This window comes from Nematolebias whitei, chromosome 3, assembly GCF_014905685.2.
Source record: "Nematolebias whitei isolate Nwh7 chromosome 3, NemWhi1, whole genome shotgun sequence".
Classification (NCBI taxonomy): Eukaryota; Metazoa; Chordata; class Actinopteri; order Cyprinodontiformes; family Rivulidae; genus Nematolebias; species Nematolebias whitei.
Window position 1 is genome coordinate 39644888 of NC_056500.1, and position 14598 is coordinate 39659485.

General features: G+C 41.2%; 1 protein-coding gene across 1 annotated transcript in view; it reads left to right on the forward strand.

The window, feature by feature from the left end:
* slit2 (slit homolog 2 (Drosophila)) overlaps window positions 1-14598 on the forward strand; it is a 118936-nt gene that overhangs the window by 76251 nt on the left and 28087 nt on the right. Inside the window, exons 6-14 of the mRNA XM_037674336.1 lie at window positions 897-968; window positions 1813-1884; window positions 4750-4821; window positions 4937-5100; window positions 6969-7107; window positions 8787-8858; window positions 8989-9060; window positions 12795-12866; window positions 13103-13250. Coding sequence (XP_037530264.1) covers window positions 897-968; window positions 1813-1884; window positions 4750-4821; window positions 4937-5100; window positions 6969-7107; window positions 8787-8858; window positions 8989-9060; window positions 12795-12866; window positions 13103-13250 — 883 coding nt within the window. The remainder of the gene's footprint in view (window positions 1-896; window positions 969-1812; window positions 1885-4749; window positions 4822-4936; window positions 5101-6968; window positions 7108-8786; window positions 8859-8988; window positions 9061-12794; window positions 12867-13102; window positions 13251-14598) is intronic.

Consider the following 14598-nt stretch of genomic DNA (forward strand, 5'->3'; position numbering starts at 1 on the left):
TATATATATATATATGTATATATATAATTGTCACATTGGCTGTAGTTTAGGAGCAGCAGGTGCAGGCAGGGAAGATGAATGATGCCTGACTACAGGATCTGAACTGCAGGAATCTGAGGAATGTGGATGAGTATTAGCTGTTAGCCGATTAGCATTGTGGAGGTCAGAGTCGGAGGTCAAGAGCCGGAATGTCAAAGGTGAAAGGTCATGTAGTCTGTCTGGAATAGAGTCAGAACTCAGTCTAGTTCCAGGTGTTTGACTTTACAACAATAACATCACTGTTTTTGTTGTCTTCATGTCATGCTGTGATCTGTCTCTGACAGAATAATATATTCTCATCTCGTGTGTGTGTGTGTGGGGGGGGTGGGGGTCATTCAGCACCTACGTTTGTCCTTGACTCTGACAAGTTGCTCTACTTGCTTGTGTTTTACCTGGCAGATAATTTTCAAGCACCTGTTCTCATGTTTGAGTGTATTAATAATACGTAAGAGTGTGTGTGTAGGGGGGGTGGGGGTGGGTCATGAAAGCTTCAGCTTAGTTAAAGTGGCTAAAATTTAAATCTCTTTAAACCCCAACGCTCATAGTCACTCGCATCCATCACTTACTCCTTAAAAGCCAGAAGGGAAGGAAGGTGATGTGTGTGTGTGTGTGTGTGTGTTGGGGGTGGGGGGGTGCTGAAGCATGATGAGAGCAGGACAAAACCTGTGAGGGCCACCAGTGCCCCCTGCAGGTAGGTGCTGCATTTAAACCCCCCCCCCCCCTAACTGAGGACACTTGATCCAGTTACTGAGAGATGAGCGAGACACCTGATTGAGGAGCGTTAGTTTTGTTGCTCTGGACGTTCCTCTCACGCACTCCAAATCATTTCTTCTCTGTTTTTATTTGTCTCTGTCCAGTGACCTGAGTGAAAACCAGATCCAGGGGGTTCCGAGGAAAGCCTTCAGGGGAGCTGTGGAAATCAAAAACCTGTAAGTGGCTGTCCAGCAGCAGCTCTGTCTCTGCATGTGTGTGTAGTTTGTGAGCATGCTTATGACTTTTACTTTCCGACATGTCTGCTAATGTGCACAGCGCTCAACGTCTGCACATCCATATTTCATTGTGTTAAATGTCATGTGCCTCCTGCTCGCCGTATTGATTGCACCTGCTGCTTGTTAGCAGTGTGTGTGTGTGTGTGTGTGTGTGTGTGTGTGTGTGCGTGTGTGTGTGTGTGTGTGTGTGTGTGTGTGTGTGTGTGTGACATCAGTGGCATTTTGTTGTTTTCTGTTTTGTTTCACTTCCCTCACAGTCAGAGTAATTGTTGGTCATTTCATCAGCAGAGCATTTGCCCAGCGGTAATTCTATAAATAATGACTTATTAACGAATTCACTCTTCCCTGGGTGTGTTCCACAGCCGGTACTTTTGTTTTGTTTATATAAATGCCGTGCAATTACTGTAAAAGGACAGGGAATTATGTGCGCGTGCGTGCTGCAGAATGACAGCACATATTTTACAGTCCTTACATCTTAATGAAATTGTTTCAGCAGAAGCGCTGGGAGAAAGAGTTTCAGGAGTGAGAGAATGAGGAGAGAGGTAAATTAAATGTCAGATTAAAGAGAGCAGGAAACATGAAGGAATAAAGAGACAACGTAAAGAGCTGCATGAAGAACAAGAAGGACTCAGACAGAGGCAGACAGTCTGATGGAGACAGAGACAGTCTGCTGATGCATTTTCATCTCGACATGCACCTCTTTGCCTCTACATTTTGATGAAGATATATTGTCAGCTTCTTTTTGTCTTTGTGTGTGTGTGTGTGTGTGTGTGTGTGTGTGCAGCCAGTTAGACTACAACCACATCAGCTGCATTGAAGACGGAGCTTTCAGAGCGTTACGTGACCTGGAAGTACTGTGAGTACCTGATTATTCAGTCCCTCCATGAACATTAGCAGTTTCATTTTATTATTTTTACACCAGGAGCTCTAATAGCAGAGGAATATGGAACAGCTAATATCCCAGTTGACCTTTCAAATGCTGCATTAGATCCACAGGTCCTGGAAGGGGCTCTTTGCTACAGTTTTGGGATCGGCATTCCTGGGTGGTTCTTTACGCCTGTTAGCATGTGTTTTATATTATATATAAGTTAGAAGACAAGCTTGCAGCAAAATTTGGCCTTTTCTCAACATTTCTTATTCATTCTGTAACTTTACAGTAAAATCTTTGGAGGAAATTTGAAGATTACAGAGATTAAATTTTACATCTTAGCATTCCTTGAATGAATCTTTATTGCGTACCACTTTAAATATTAGTGTTTTAGTCTAAGATCATCTTATGATTAGAAGGGATGGCGTTAAAGTCATTTTAGTCAAACCTTGTAAATTATGATATGTTCAGTCTCCAATGATGTTTCAAGAGCCTATAGTCGCACTTAGAGTACCGTATTTTTCGGCCTATAAGTCGCAGTTTTTTGCATAATTTGCATGCCCTGCGATTTATAGACCCAAGTGACGTATTTATGGATTTTTTTTCCATATTTATAAACCAATTTTTGGCTGCGATATGACCGTTTTCATTCAATCTGACTGAAAATATTGAACACTACCATTTTCAGCTGCTAGATGGCACTCGAGTAGTGTGGCATGCCATTGTATCATGTAATGGGTAAAAGTGGTTACCGGTATTAATGACACAATCAGCTTGCCATAGACTGCCACCTTTGTCCTGCTCACTTGTCAAATCAGCTTCATTTCGCTGCACCGCCCCTTCAAAATGCAGCTTATTTGACCATTGAAGTGCATTTATTAAGTAAAAGTTCAACTGAGACACACCTTTACTATAATGTCGAACAAACGAACAATTGTTTTAGGTGCTTATCTTGTGAAATTTCGAAGAAATGCGCAGCGTTCCTCCTTCCTGATTTCCTCCCTCAGAGCGCGCTCCCAGAGCACCAAGGCAGCAAATACTTTTGAAATACAGCAGATTTTACCATTAAACTGAATTTATTAAGGAAAAGTTAGACTGGGACACATCTTTACTATAATTTTGAGCAAACAAATAATTGTTTTTAAGTGTTAATCTTGTTAAATTCTTGTTAAAGTCCTCCCGTGCGTGCTCTCACGGCCGCCATTTGGCAGCAAATTGATTTTTGGCACAACACCGGCCCACATTTCTGGGTTCGGCCCACATTACCGGGTTGTCAGCAGCGATGCGTAACAAATGCAATGCGCCAGAGGTGACGCATAATAGATGCGCCGTATATGGCGAAGCAACATATTTATGGATTTTTCCACTTCATTAGTCATATTTGGACTGATGCGACTTATAGGGCGGAGCGATGTGTACAGCGGAAAATACGATATGTGTTCAGCATGAGTCTCAGCTACTATCACACCAAAATATAGGTCTATATTTCTATAGTTTGCTGAGTTATAGTCATTCTGTATTTACTATGGTGGCACTGCTGTGGCGGCTTTCTTAGGTCCTGTTTACCCGAAAATGATTTCTGGTGACAATAGAAGCGTTTCGTTGCATTTCTTCTGTTCATTTACACAAAAACAGCTAATGTTTTCTCTAACAACGGCACAATTTGAGAACGGTTCCCAGAGTGCAATGGTTCAAAAACGACCTGGTGTCCATTGTGTAAACAGAAAAAATAGATCCTTTCTGTCAGGGAATCCGTGGCTCATGTGCAGTATGACGCAAAACATAACGACTTCCTACAATCCACAGAAGAAGAAACTATCAACAACGGCGAATACCAGAGTATTGTTTGTAGTATTTTTTGTGCAACAGTTGAACCTCATTGTCTGTCCATAGAATATTTTATTCACTGACATCTCGACCTTTGTAGCGGCTTTCAGGTAGAACTTTTTTTAACCCATGCGCACTTAGACTTTCAAGTTTCAAAGAACATGGCACCAACTAGTGGCGTGCTGAGGGAATGACACCTTTTCCACTTCTGTTTCTGTGAAACAGAGATTGTAATTAGAGCGTTTTCATGTAAACGTGTTAATAGAAATGGAAAAAACTATGTTTTCATTGGATCCTTGTCGTGTAAACAGGGCCTGAAATGGGGCTGAGTCCTAAAGTTAATTGGATGTTTAATAATTACTTCCTGGTAGCATAGTTAAAATCCACCCGCTGGTTCGTTAGATTTTATGAAACAATATCCCCTGTCGCCGTCTACGGCAAGTGAAAATAATTAGGTTAAAGCAGATTTGGGATTTATTTGCACAAATGATGTCACAATACCAGGAAAGGAATAAGCTTTAGGACCTGAATGCAAACACGCAACGCAACTTACTGGTGATGAAGATAATTTTTTTAATTGTAAAATGCACCAGACGACTACCATGACAACACAAGAGCCTGACAATGAGACAACAAAGCACAACAGGTGTGACACCGGGGCAGGTGTGACAAAAGGAACAGCAAAACTTAGATGATAGAACAACAAGGAACAAAATCTAAATTTAGTCCTGGAATCATCTCAATCATTGATGTAAGAAATTCAAACTGTGGAGTAACTTTACTGTTTGACTGGAGGTAAAGGTGAGCATGTGCAGGTAATGGGCAGGTGATAGCTGAAAGGCTGGGCCTATTTTTATTAAGAAAGTTACTGTAGTCCGAGTAAAACACTTGAGCAAACATTTGCATCACCAGGTTGTTTTACCATCTGCATTTTGTTTCTTATCTAACCTTCAGTCGCTTTATTTTGCATTACAATAAAGAATGTTGCAGAATTTAAATGTTTTTATTCTTCTCTTTTCTCCTCAGCACCCTGAACAATAACAACATCAGCCGACTGTCTGTGGCCAGCTTCAACCACATGCCGAAGCTCAGGACCTTGTAAGTGGCGCCACATCACATTTGGCCTGCAGTGGAACAGAGCCCGCTCATCTGTGCCAGTTTATTATACCTGATTGACCTCCACTCACCTCCCTCTCCTCCACCCCTTGCACAGCCGCCTACACTCCAACAACCTGCAGTGCGACTGCCACGTAGCCTGGCTGTCCGAGTGGCTGCGGCAGCGCCCCCGCTTGGGTCTCTACACACAATGCATGGCCCCGCCACACTTGAGGGGGCACAATGTGGCTGAGGCGCAGAAAAAGGAGTTTGTGTGTGCAGGTAGGTCGGCTGCGCTGCTGTTGGTTTTGTGATGAGCTTCTTGCGTTTGCTTGTTGACAACAGCAAACAACCGTTTGGTTTTCTGTGCTTCTTCTTGTCTCTTGATCATGCTTATCAAGATGGAGATGAAAGTAAGTATTTGTCTTCCTCTGTATCTTTAACTCCACGAATAAAACTTACAGCTCTGTCTAACAAAGACGCATACAATGATGGAATAAAGGCCCTCCTCCATCAACTGTAGTTTTTTTGTAATAAAGCAATATAAAATAAATGGCAGCTCTTTACAAGGTTCTACATCCTTTTAAATATAACATGCGATTCCATCGTGACTTTATTTATTAACATGAACAAAGCCTGAACTGTCAAACCTGCGCTGCATCTATAAGGTTTAATAGGAAAAGTAGCGGCCAGGTTCTGTTGACCAAACACTTAATTACCTGACCACCATCATGCGATCGCAACCATGAGCATAAGAGTTGTGTCCGTTTGTTGGTCTGTAGCATTTACATATGTTGACACAATGTCAAGAAGAAAAGACATAGCAATGACCTTAGAGAAGCAACTACTGGTGTCAGTCATTGGAAGAAAGGGTTAAATCCATCCATCCATTATCTTTACCCTCTTCTTCTATTTTGGGTCATGGGGGTCGCTGGTGCCCATGTCCAGCAATCACAGTGCGAGGGTCGGGGTACACCCTGGACCGGTCGCAAGTCCATCACAGGGCAGAAAGAATTAATTGTATATTTTAAATAATTTGGAGTTCATCATTCTGCAGTGGAATACATTTAAAACATCTGCCAATTCTCATAGGACTAGACATAGTAGCAAATTCACCCCTAAGGCAGACTGTGCAACGCTCAGAAGGACAGCAAACCCAAGAGCTCCACAAGCGTCTGTTTGCAGGTTGTAGGTTAAAGTTCATCACAGGACATTTAGAAAAATACTAAATAAGTTAGAAAGAGTTTCCAGGAGAAAGTCTCTGAAGAAAATGAAGGTTTGTAAAGTTAAATGAACCACAAGACTTCTGGATCAATGTCCTGTGGACAGACGAGACCAAAGGAGACATGTTTACCCATAATGCACTGCTGTAAACTTGGTGAAAACCAAACGCAGCATGTCAGCACAAAGACAACATCTCAACTGTCAGCACGGAGGTGGAGGGGTGATAATCTGGGCTGGTTTTAAAGCCACAGGACCTGAGCACCTGCGATTCTCGAGTCCATCATGAACTCCTCGGTGGACTGGGACCAACTGAAGTTTGGATCAAACCAGGTCAGGATGAAACAGAACGATGATCCCAGACACAGCAGCGAACCAGAGCGGCCGAATCAGAAAAGCATGGAGGTGAAGCAACAATCCAGTGAGTCCAGAAGCTCAGCTCGACTAAAAGGCTGAGGTGGGACCTTCAGAGAGCTGATAGGAAACTAACATCTGCAAACATCAATGAAGTGAAGGACGTCGTAAAGAAGAGTGGGACATAATTCCTACACAATCATGAGAGAGCCAGATAAAGTTGTTGCTGCTAAAGATGGGTCTGAATCAAGGAGAGGACCTGGTTTATCACACATCTTTGGACATTCTGGTTTTGTGTAATAAATCATGATGAGGTGGGATTTGTTCTGTTTTTACACATTGAAGGTTAGAACTGAATTATTTCAGAACCTGGTAAAGACTTTTGTATTAGGCCATGAAAGATGGTGCACTTTTTAAAAATCCCAGAACTGTACAAGAACGAGATTTAACCTTCGCTTGCTATGATCAGCCGTTTTTAATTTGATTTATTTCACATCCGTTGCCATTTGAGATTAACGCCAGCATAATAATCCATAATTATGAGTGGATAATAGTGGTTCCCTGTGTCTGTGCAGGTCACCAGTCATCATCATCTTCCTCCTGCAGTGTGTTACAGTGTCCAGAGTCCTGCACCTGCAGCAACAACATCGTGGACTGCAGAGGAAAGGGTCTGACAGAAATCCCCACCAACCTGCCTGAAACCATCACAGAGATGTAAGACATGCACATAAACGTGCACGCACAGTTGATTTACATTGTATTCACACACACACACACACACACACACACACACACACACACTCCTGCATCCAGAGCCGGTGCGGTGATATTTCTCCTGCTCTTTTTAAATTTCCTTTCTTTGTCTTTATCGCTCTGTTTCACTTCCTCTTTTCTTTTTCTTTTTACTCGTGTAGCGAAATAAAGGCGCACGTCTGTGAAATGAGAAAGCTTGCTCATGCAGCGCCTTCCTGCTAAAGTAAATAAGAGAGGAATGAGGACAAAAAAAAAAAAAAAAACGGAAATCAGAGATTAATTTAAAACATCAGGAAGGCCATACCTGAAAATGTGCATGAAGACAAAAGGAAGGTTAAAAACTAGAATGATTAACAAATAAATCACAAAGTATTGGTTAGAATTGAATAATCTGAATGAAATCATGAAAACTGATCAAATAATTTCAATTCCAAAACCTTGATTTGGAACATAAATATCTTTATTTGCATTATTTTAGTTGAGACATCATGGAGTCAAACATTTGCCCTAGTCCTGCTAAAACTTTACAAAATGTCCTGTTTTACAGAACTTCTGTTTTTTTACAACCCAAGATATATAAATAGAAGCATTCTGCATTAAATAACCTTCAGTAATGTCTCGAGGCTTTATGAGCTTATAAATGCTTCATTTGCGTGATTCTGTTTAAAGCTCTTCTGATGCAAACAAACTCTCTGGTCAAATTTTAAAACACGCCTGAAGTCAATTGACAGACATTTCATTTATTTATGTTTTATTGTTTTGGCCACATTCAAACGCTGCATGAGCATCTTGGTGGGAGTTCTGGGCCGATGGTTTGAGGTAACATTTAATGCAACTGTTTTATTAGACGGCAGCAAAGTGAAAACAGTTTGGACAAAATGATACATAAAAAAATAGAGCAACCTCTATGAAAAAATAAAACCACAAGAATCTTTGATTTCTTTTCTTGAGAACATTTTGACCTGGACTGAACTTCTCAACTTTAATTCTGATACTTAAAATGGATTTTTCTCAGCTGCCCCAACACCAGGAACATTTGAAGCTGGTTTAAAATAGATACAAACAAATAAGACAAAGCAGAACATCACAAGGCCTGTCCACTTGATCAAAGTCATCTTGTTCCAGAAACAGATTTTAAAAATAGGTGTTTATGGGTCTACCCTGAGTGACAGCCATCAGCCTGGAAAACGTGAGGAGCATTAAGTGTAGAACCACTAAACTGAGGAACAGCTTCTACCCTGAAGCTATTAGTCTCATGAATCTCTAATCAGAATTATCACTGTAATGGCACTTTAATTGGTGATATGTCACTTTATCTGTGCTGCTGATTATCCATGCTGCTGATCTCTTGCCTTTAAGCTGCTGTATTCATAGTCATCTGCTCACTACAGACTCATGGTCAGGCTGCTGTTTAATACACTGTATCACATTATTAATGTTTACCATATATCCTAGATTCTTGTATACTGTTTATTTTTATACTTTATATTTTTGCTATTTTGGGCTATAACTGGGACCTTTAGTGCACAGTTTCGTTCCACCTCATGTACCATGTGTGTTGCGAATGACAGTAAAGTCACCTTGAATCTAGCACCTTGAAAGTTACCGTCTCCCCTTAATGTGTGTTTATTTGGTTCCAGACGACTGGAGCAGAACGCCATCAAGGTGATCCCAGCTGGGGCCTTTTCTCCTTACAAGAAGCTGCGCAGGATGTGAGTAGAGCCTGCCAGCTGCTGATCTGTTGGTGTTTCTCTTCTCCGTCGACTTTGTCTTGTTCTCTGCTGCTTCCCTCTTTCCTGTTTCTCTTTCCCTTCACACTTTTTTGTTGTTTGTTTATCACAGAGACTTGAGCAACAACCAGATATCAGAACTGGCCTCGGACGCCTTCCAAGGTCTTCGTTCCCTTAACTCTTTGTAAGTATTCTGTCTACATTTGGTTTGAAGGTTCACATGTAGGATTTGTATTGGATTTAAAATGTGGCGTGTTTGAGAGCATTTGAAATTAGTTTTGATCTGGAGAAACGCTTTTGTACTTGTACCTGTCACTGCTGGTTTCAGCTGCACACTTGTGATTGAGCGATAGGTTTTCACAATGAAAATCAACACAAACATACCCTTCAGGCACGGTTGTAGAAGGGTGATGGTTTGGGCTTGTTTTGCAACCACAGAATGAAGTCCTTGTTTTTTGATGCTATTGAACAAACTGCTTCTTCTGAAATAAGGGCTCTGAGAAAAACATCCACAATCAGGACTGACAGTTCACATAAAACAGTTTGACTTTGTTCTCTGATTACATTATATTAATGTATTACCGTCAGCAGTTTTTTTATGGGTTTCAACATTTTTACCTCAATTCCTTGGATCTGCCATGGCTCATTTTGGCATAATATATACAGCACAGCATTAGTGTCACAAATAGACCTTGGGTTTTTATTCCATGTGTCTTTTTGAGTTTGACGTTATTTGTTTTCAAACATTTTTAATATGGAGGAAAGATCGATCCATTATGTTTTTACTAATGTACGTCAAATTACCATAAAATACAACGTATACATTCATGCTTTTTTCATCTTCCTCTGGTGTCTGAGTTTGTTACAGTTAGTTGGTTTGAACCCAGAAATACAGACTGACATGCGGAGCTCAAAAACATGAAAATGCACTAAACAAAGCAAAACAAAAAGTTTTCATGGCCACAAGGCTACGTCCAAAACAACTCAAGGTAAAGACATGAAGGAGCACAACTACTTTAAAGAAGATCAGACATGGCATGAACGCCAATACTGCTCAACTGAACATGGATAGACAGATGAACTAAGGAGGCTCTTCTAATGAAGAGAAGTGGCTGCAGCTGTGACAGGTGAGACAGGGAGCAGGTGCAGGTGGGCGTGGCAGGCCTGAAAAATAGCTCAAAATTATAAAAAACTGTCACAAACAACCAAAAATCACAGACTGGGACAGTCTCAGATTGCAACATCAGAATCAGAATCAACCTTTATTGTCATTGCACAGAAGCACAACTAAATTAATTCATTAATTCAACCTTTATTTAGACCGGTAGATCCCATTGAGCCTCGAGGACTCATTTACAAGAGAGACCTGATTTCAACAAGTTACAACAAATTACAAGTTTCAACAAATTGCATTTCAGTACAACCATCCAAAGAAAGCAACATGAGTAGACGGAGATGCCTGAGGCTGCAGCCTCATGGGAAGTGCTGCCCTTTTTGTTTAGATAAGAAAAAGGGAAAACATGAGGAAAGAGGAGGTATAAAAAAATCATATCTCACACTGTGTCCTTGATGGGACACAGTGTGAGGTTGCAAAAAAACCCTCAGCACAAGAAAAAGCAACATACTGGTGACATAAAAATATATGCATGTGGAGTGGGTGAGGATGGGGGTCCCAGTACATGCTACCCAAGTAAGCGACGCAACCACTGGCGCTTTTGCATCTACCTAGGTTGCTGCACCGGGTGGGGGGAAATGAGGGAGGCCAGCGAAGGCAGTGAATTTGAGGGGAAGTAGTCGGTGAACCCTGTCCAGATTGCCTGCCCCCCCTCCAGCCATAGTCCTGATAAGTGGTGGTGCAGTGTTTATCAGCCAGCTTGGTAGAGCTCTGACACAGGTCCATGTTCTTGGGGAAGGGAGCGGGTAGGGGAGTAAGGAAGTGGGGAGCAGAGTGTCTTGTTCACATAACATCCAGGAGAATTTGAGATTGTCAGCCTTCCAAGGCCGTCGCAGGGGGGCAGATTCAGATATCAGCATTTGTTTTGGGTCAGGCCGACTCTTTAATTTCCATCTGCCTTTTACGTCTTAATGGCGACGCCAAACAGCCAAATTTATGGTCACATACGCCGAGTCAAGCTTACAACTTCTAGATCTATTACTTTCCGCCAGCGAGATTCAGGAACCACAAGTAACCTGCGATTCTCAGCAAGAATCGTGTCCTGCTTGCGTCTCAGCTCGGACAGCATTTTAGTCTGAGTGTCGACAGCACGGCACATTCCTTCACACAGGCCGGGCAGCTTCACAATGGTCAGAAAAGCTGCCGATGTTTTCCGAATTGGTCGATATGCCCAGTAACCACCAACTCCACAAAGCAGAAATCCTGTTATAATAAGTCCAATTATGTACACATCATCTGCTTTACATGTGAAGATTAGTGAAAGAAAACAGAGAAAGGAGCTGATGAAAGCCTGAGGAGGAATGTGGAGCTGTTCCATGAAGGAGTTGGATTAAAATGTCCACTCTCTAAAAGTCAATAATTCGTAAATGCTGAGTTGCTGAACGAAGGCTCCTGCCACCTCATTACACATTCATATTCACCAGAGACACAACGGGACACACATGGGTGTGTCATGCTGACACAATGCAAACAGTGAGGCTCACACATTAAGGAAACGCTGCGTGTGCATTCATCATGTGTGGAAAGATGTAAATGACCCATCAGCTGTGCATGGTCACATGTGGATGAACTTAGCTGCTCTTGCTGAAGTGTCAGTGAGACATAAATGAAGCATCTGCTCCTCACAGAGTGTTTCTGAGGAATCACCATCCAGCTATAGGAAGTCTAATGTGGACAGAAACCCGTCTGTACACTGGCCACTCACAGCCTAACTCTGCAGAGAGGCTAACTGATGTGGGGGTTCAAGTTCTTGTGAAAGACTCTTCTTCATTCCTGCGTACATATAAATGTAGATATGGACTTAAATAAACTCTTTCCTCTTATTTTAACTGTTGATTTTGCTTTCATTTTTCAGAAGATCGTTGTTTATTACAACAGTCCAATGACGTTCAAAACACGAGAAGTAAAATGTACCTGTTTGTATTTTTTTATTTGTTTTGGGGTCTGTTTTGAAATTTATTGTTTTCTTGTTGCTGCTATGCCATGTAAATTACCTTAGCTGGGGATCAAAAAAGTTATTTTTTTCTCCCATTTTCTTAACAAAAGAAACTCTCACAGTTCAAATTTGCAGTTTTGTTTGACACATGATCTTAAGGTCACCATGCGCAATTCAAATTAGATGAAAAAAGATCAAAATGTTTTTATTTTGTTATTTTTATGGTTAAATTGCCTGTTGATGAATCCTAACTGACAGGACCTCTTTAGACTCTTCCAACGGGAAAGAGTGGTTTATTTTATGTGTTTGATTCTGGAAAGGATAACGCCAGTAGAAAAATAATTGTTATAATATGTCTCTCTTACCAGCTGCACTGCTTCTGAAAACCATCATGTGTACCAAACCTTGAATTAAGCCCCTAGTGTTTAATAATGTTATCACCTGCAGACAGTGAAGTGCAAATTACAGTAAATTCAGTTTAATTAATACAAGAACATGAAAGCTTCTTTAAAGAAATATAAAAATGTGACAGATGTTGGTGGAGAACTGCAGTCAACATCAAATCAAATATTCATGTCTAAACTACCATTTGTGGGTAATAAACTGATCAATCTGAAGCACGGCTTTGAAAACATTTTGGCAGCAGTTCAATCTTTCTGATGGGGATGTGGAGTACAAAAACCCTCCAAATGTTCATTTCTCTGTTTTCTAACGGCGTGTTTCGGGTCAAATTGAGTGTTAATGTGTTTGAGGATAAAAGTGTGCGATCGAACTCACGCCTGATGAAGGTAGTGTCTGTTGTCTGCAGGGTTCTGTATGGGAACAAGATCACCGAGATTTCCAAAGGGCTGTTTGAGGGGCTGTTTTCGCTGCAGCTATTGTGAGTGCACACACACACACACACACACACACACACGTTAGCTGTGGCTAAAGCCTCACATCTGCATCTCATGGATATTCATCTAAAGAGTGCTGAGCTCGAACTTTATACCCGTAGAGGAGACATTTTGACTGAAAGTCGTTATCACTGCCCTGATGATTTGACAGACTTGTAGCATAACTAAAAATTAATTTTGTAACATCTCTCTTTTTTATTTTGTCACTTTTGTGTTTCAGGTTGCTGAATGCTAATAAGATAGCGTGTCTGCGCGTGGACGCATTTCAGGACCTCCATAACCTCAACCTGCTCTCGCTGTACGATAACAAGCTCCAAACCATCGCCAAGGGGACGTTCTCATCTCTGAGAGCCATACAAACGCTGTACGTACATGCACACATGCACGCACACACAGCTCAATGCCCTAACAAATTAGACTCATTAAGGTCAATCAAAAGGTGGTAAATTGCATATTTGTTTGCTTGTTTGTCTCTGTGTTAGCAAAATATCTCATGAACCACTGGTTGCATTTTAATGAAACTTTCAGAGAGCAATCATTGGATGTTTGCCCACAACTGATGACGTATCGGAGTCGACCCAGTCTAAGATGGCCGCTGCAGCTAATGAAACTTTGCAAATACTAAAATGAGAACGACTCAATCAGTTCTAAAAATAATAGACTAGAACTTGGTGTTGTAGTAGCTGAACATAATCCACAAAACATGCTCTGAATGCTAAGAAATCTGTTTAAAACTTTGGTGGTAGTTGTTGAGGTCAACCCTTGTGTGTCTGTTAGCAAAATATGAAACACACAAGTGGATGCATTTTAATGAAACTCTCCAAAGTGAGCGTTGGAGGGACATCTGCAACTGGTTTGACCCAAATAAAGATGGCTGCCTCGGCTAATACACCTTAGCAAAGACAAAAATAACTGTTAACAAGTAAAGTTTTCAGGTACTGAGCTAAACGTTTCTGTGCTGTTCATGTTTAAGTTATCAAGTTTATGAAAACGTCACCTGAATCTTGTCAACATGTTTGAGTAAATAACGTCTCACAGTTTCTCAGGGCGAGACTTATCTTATAAAACTCACAAACTAATTTTGCACAACACAACCCATACCTTACAGTTTTATACTTTGCAGTTTTATACTTAACATTAAAGTACTTTACTCATCAAACGATAATATCAATAAGTTCAGTATTTCAGTCTTTCCCACCACCTTCACATCCTGAACCCCGGCGTGATTTATGTCCACTGCACCACGACTTCCTGAGCAGCCGTGAGACTTTTAGCTCCTGCTAGTTTTAGATTTTATGGTGATTGGAGGATGTTTCAGTCAGAAATATTAGTCAAAGTTGCATTTTAAATCTAAGTATATTCCCCTAAAAACAGGATCAGCTGTTGTTTTGTATTTAACCGTTGAAGCGCCTTTAAAATGACTGACCTCTTAACACTTTTGGGCCCAAAATGGGCCCTGTCATAAAAGTCCAATAAAAATGTTGGTGGTCCAAATTTAAACAGAGGAGGAGGTCTCATATTTCAACAGTCAAAAACTTACAATGCAGCATTAAAACAGATTCCAGGTCAGCTCCACTCCAGTTCACACCTTCATGCAGGTGACATGAGCCAGGCAAACAAAAAGAGTAACGAGCCTCCACTGTGAGGGCGAGTAGTTCCAGTCTAACCTGCAGCTGAATCTAAGAACCAACCAGGCCTCTCATGCAGTTCTATAAA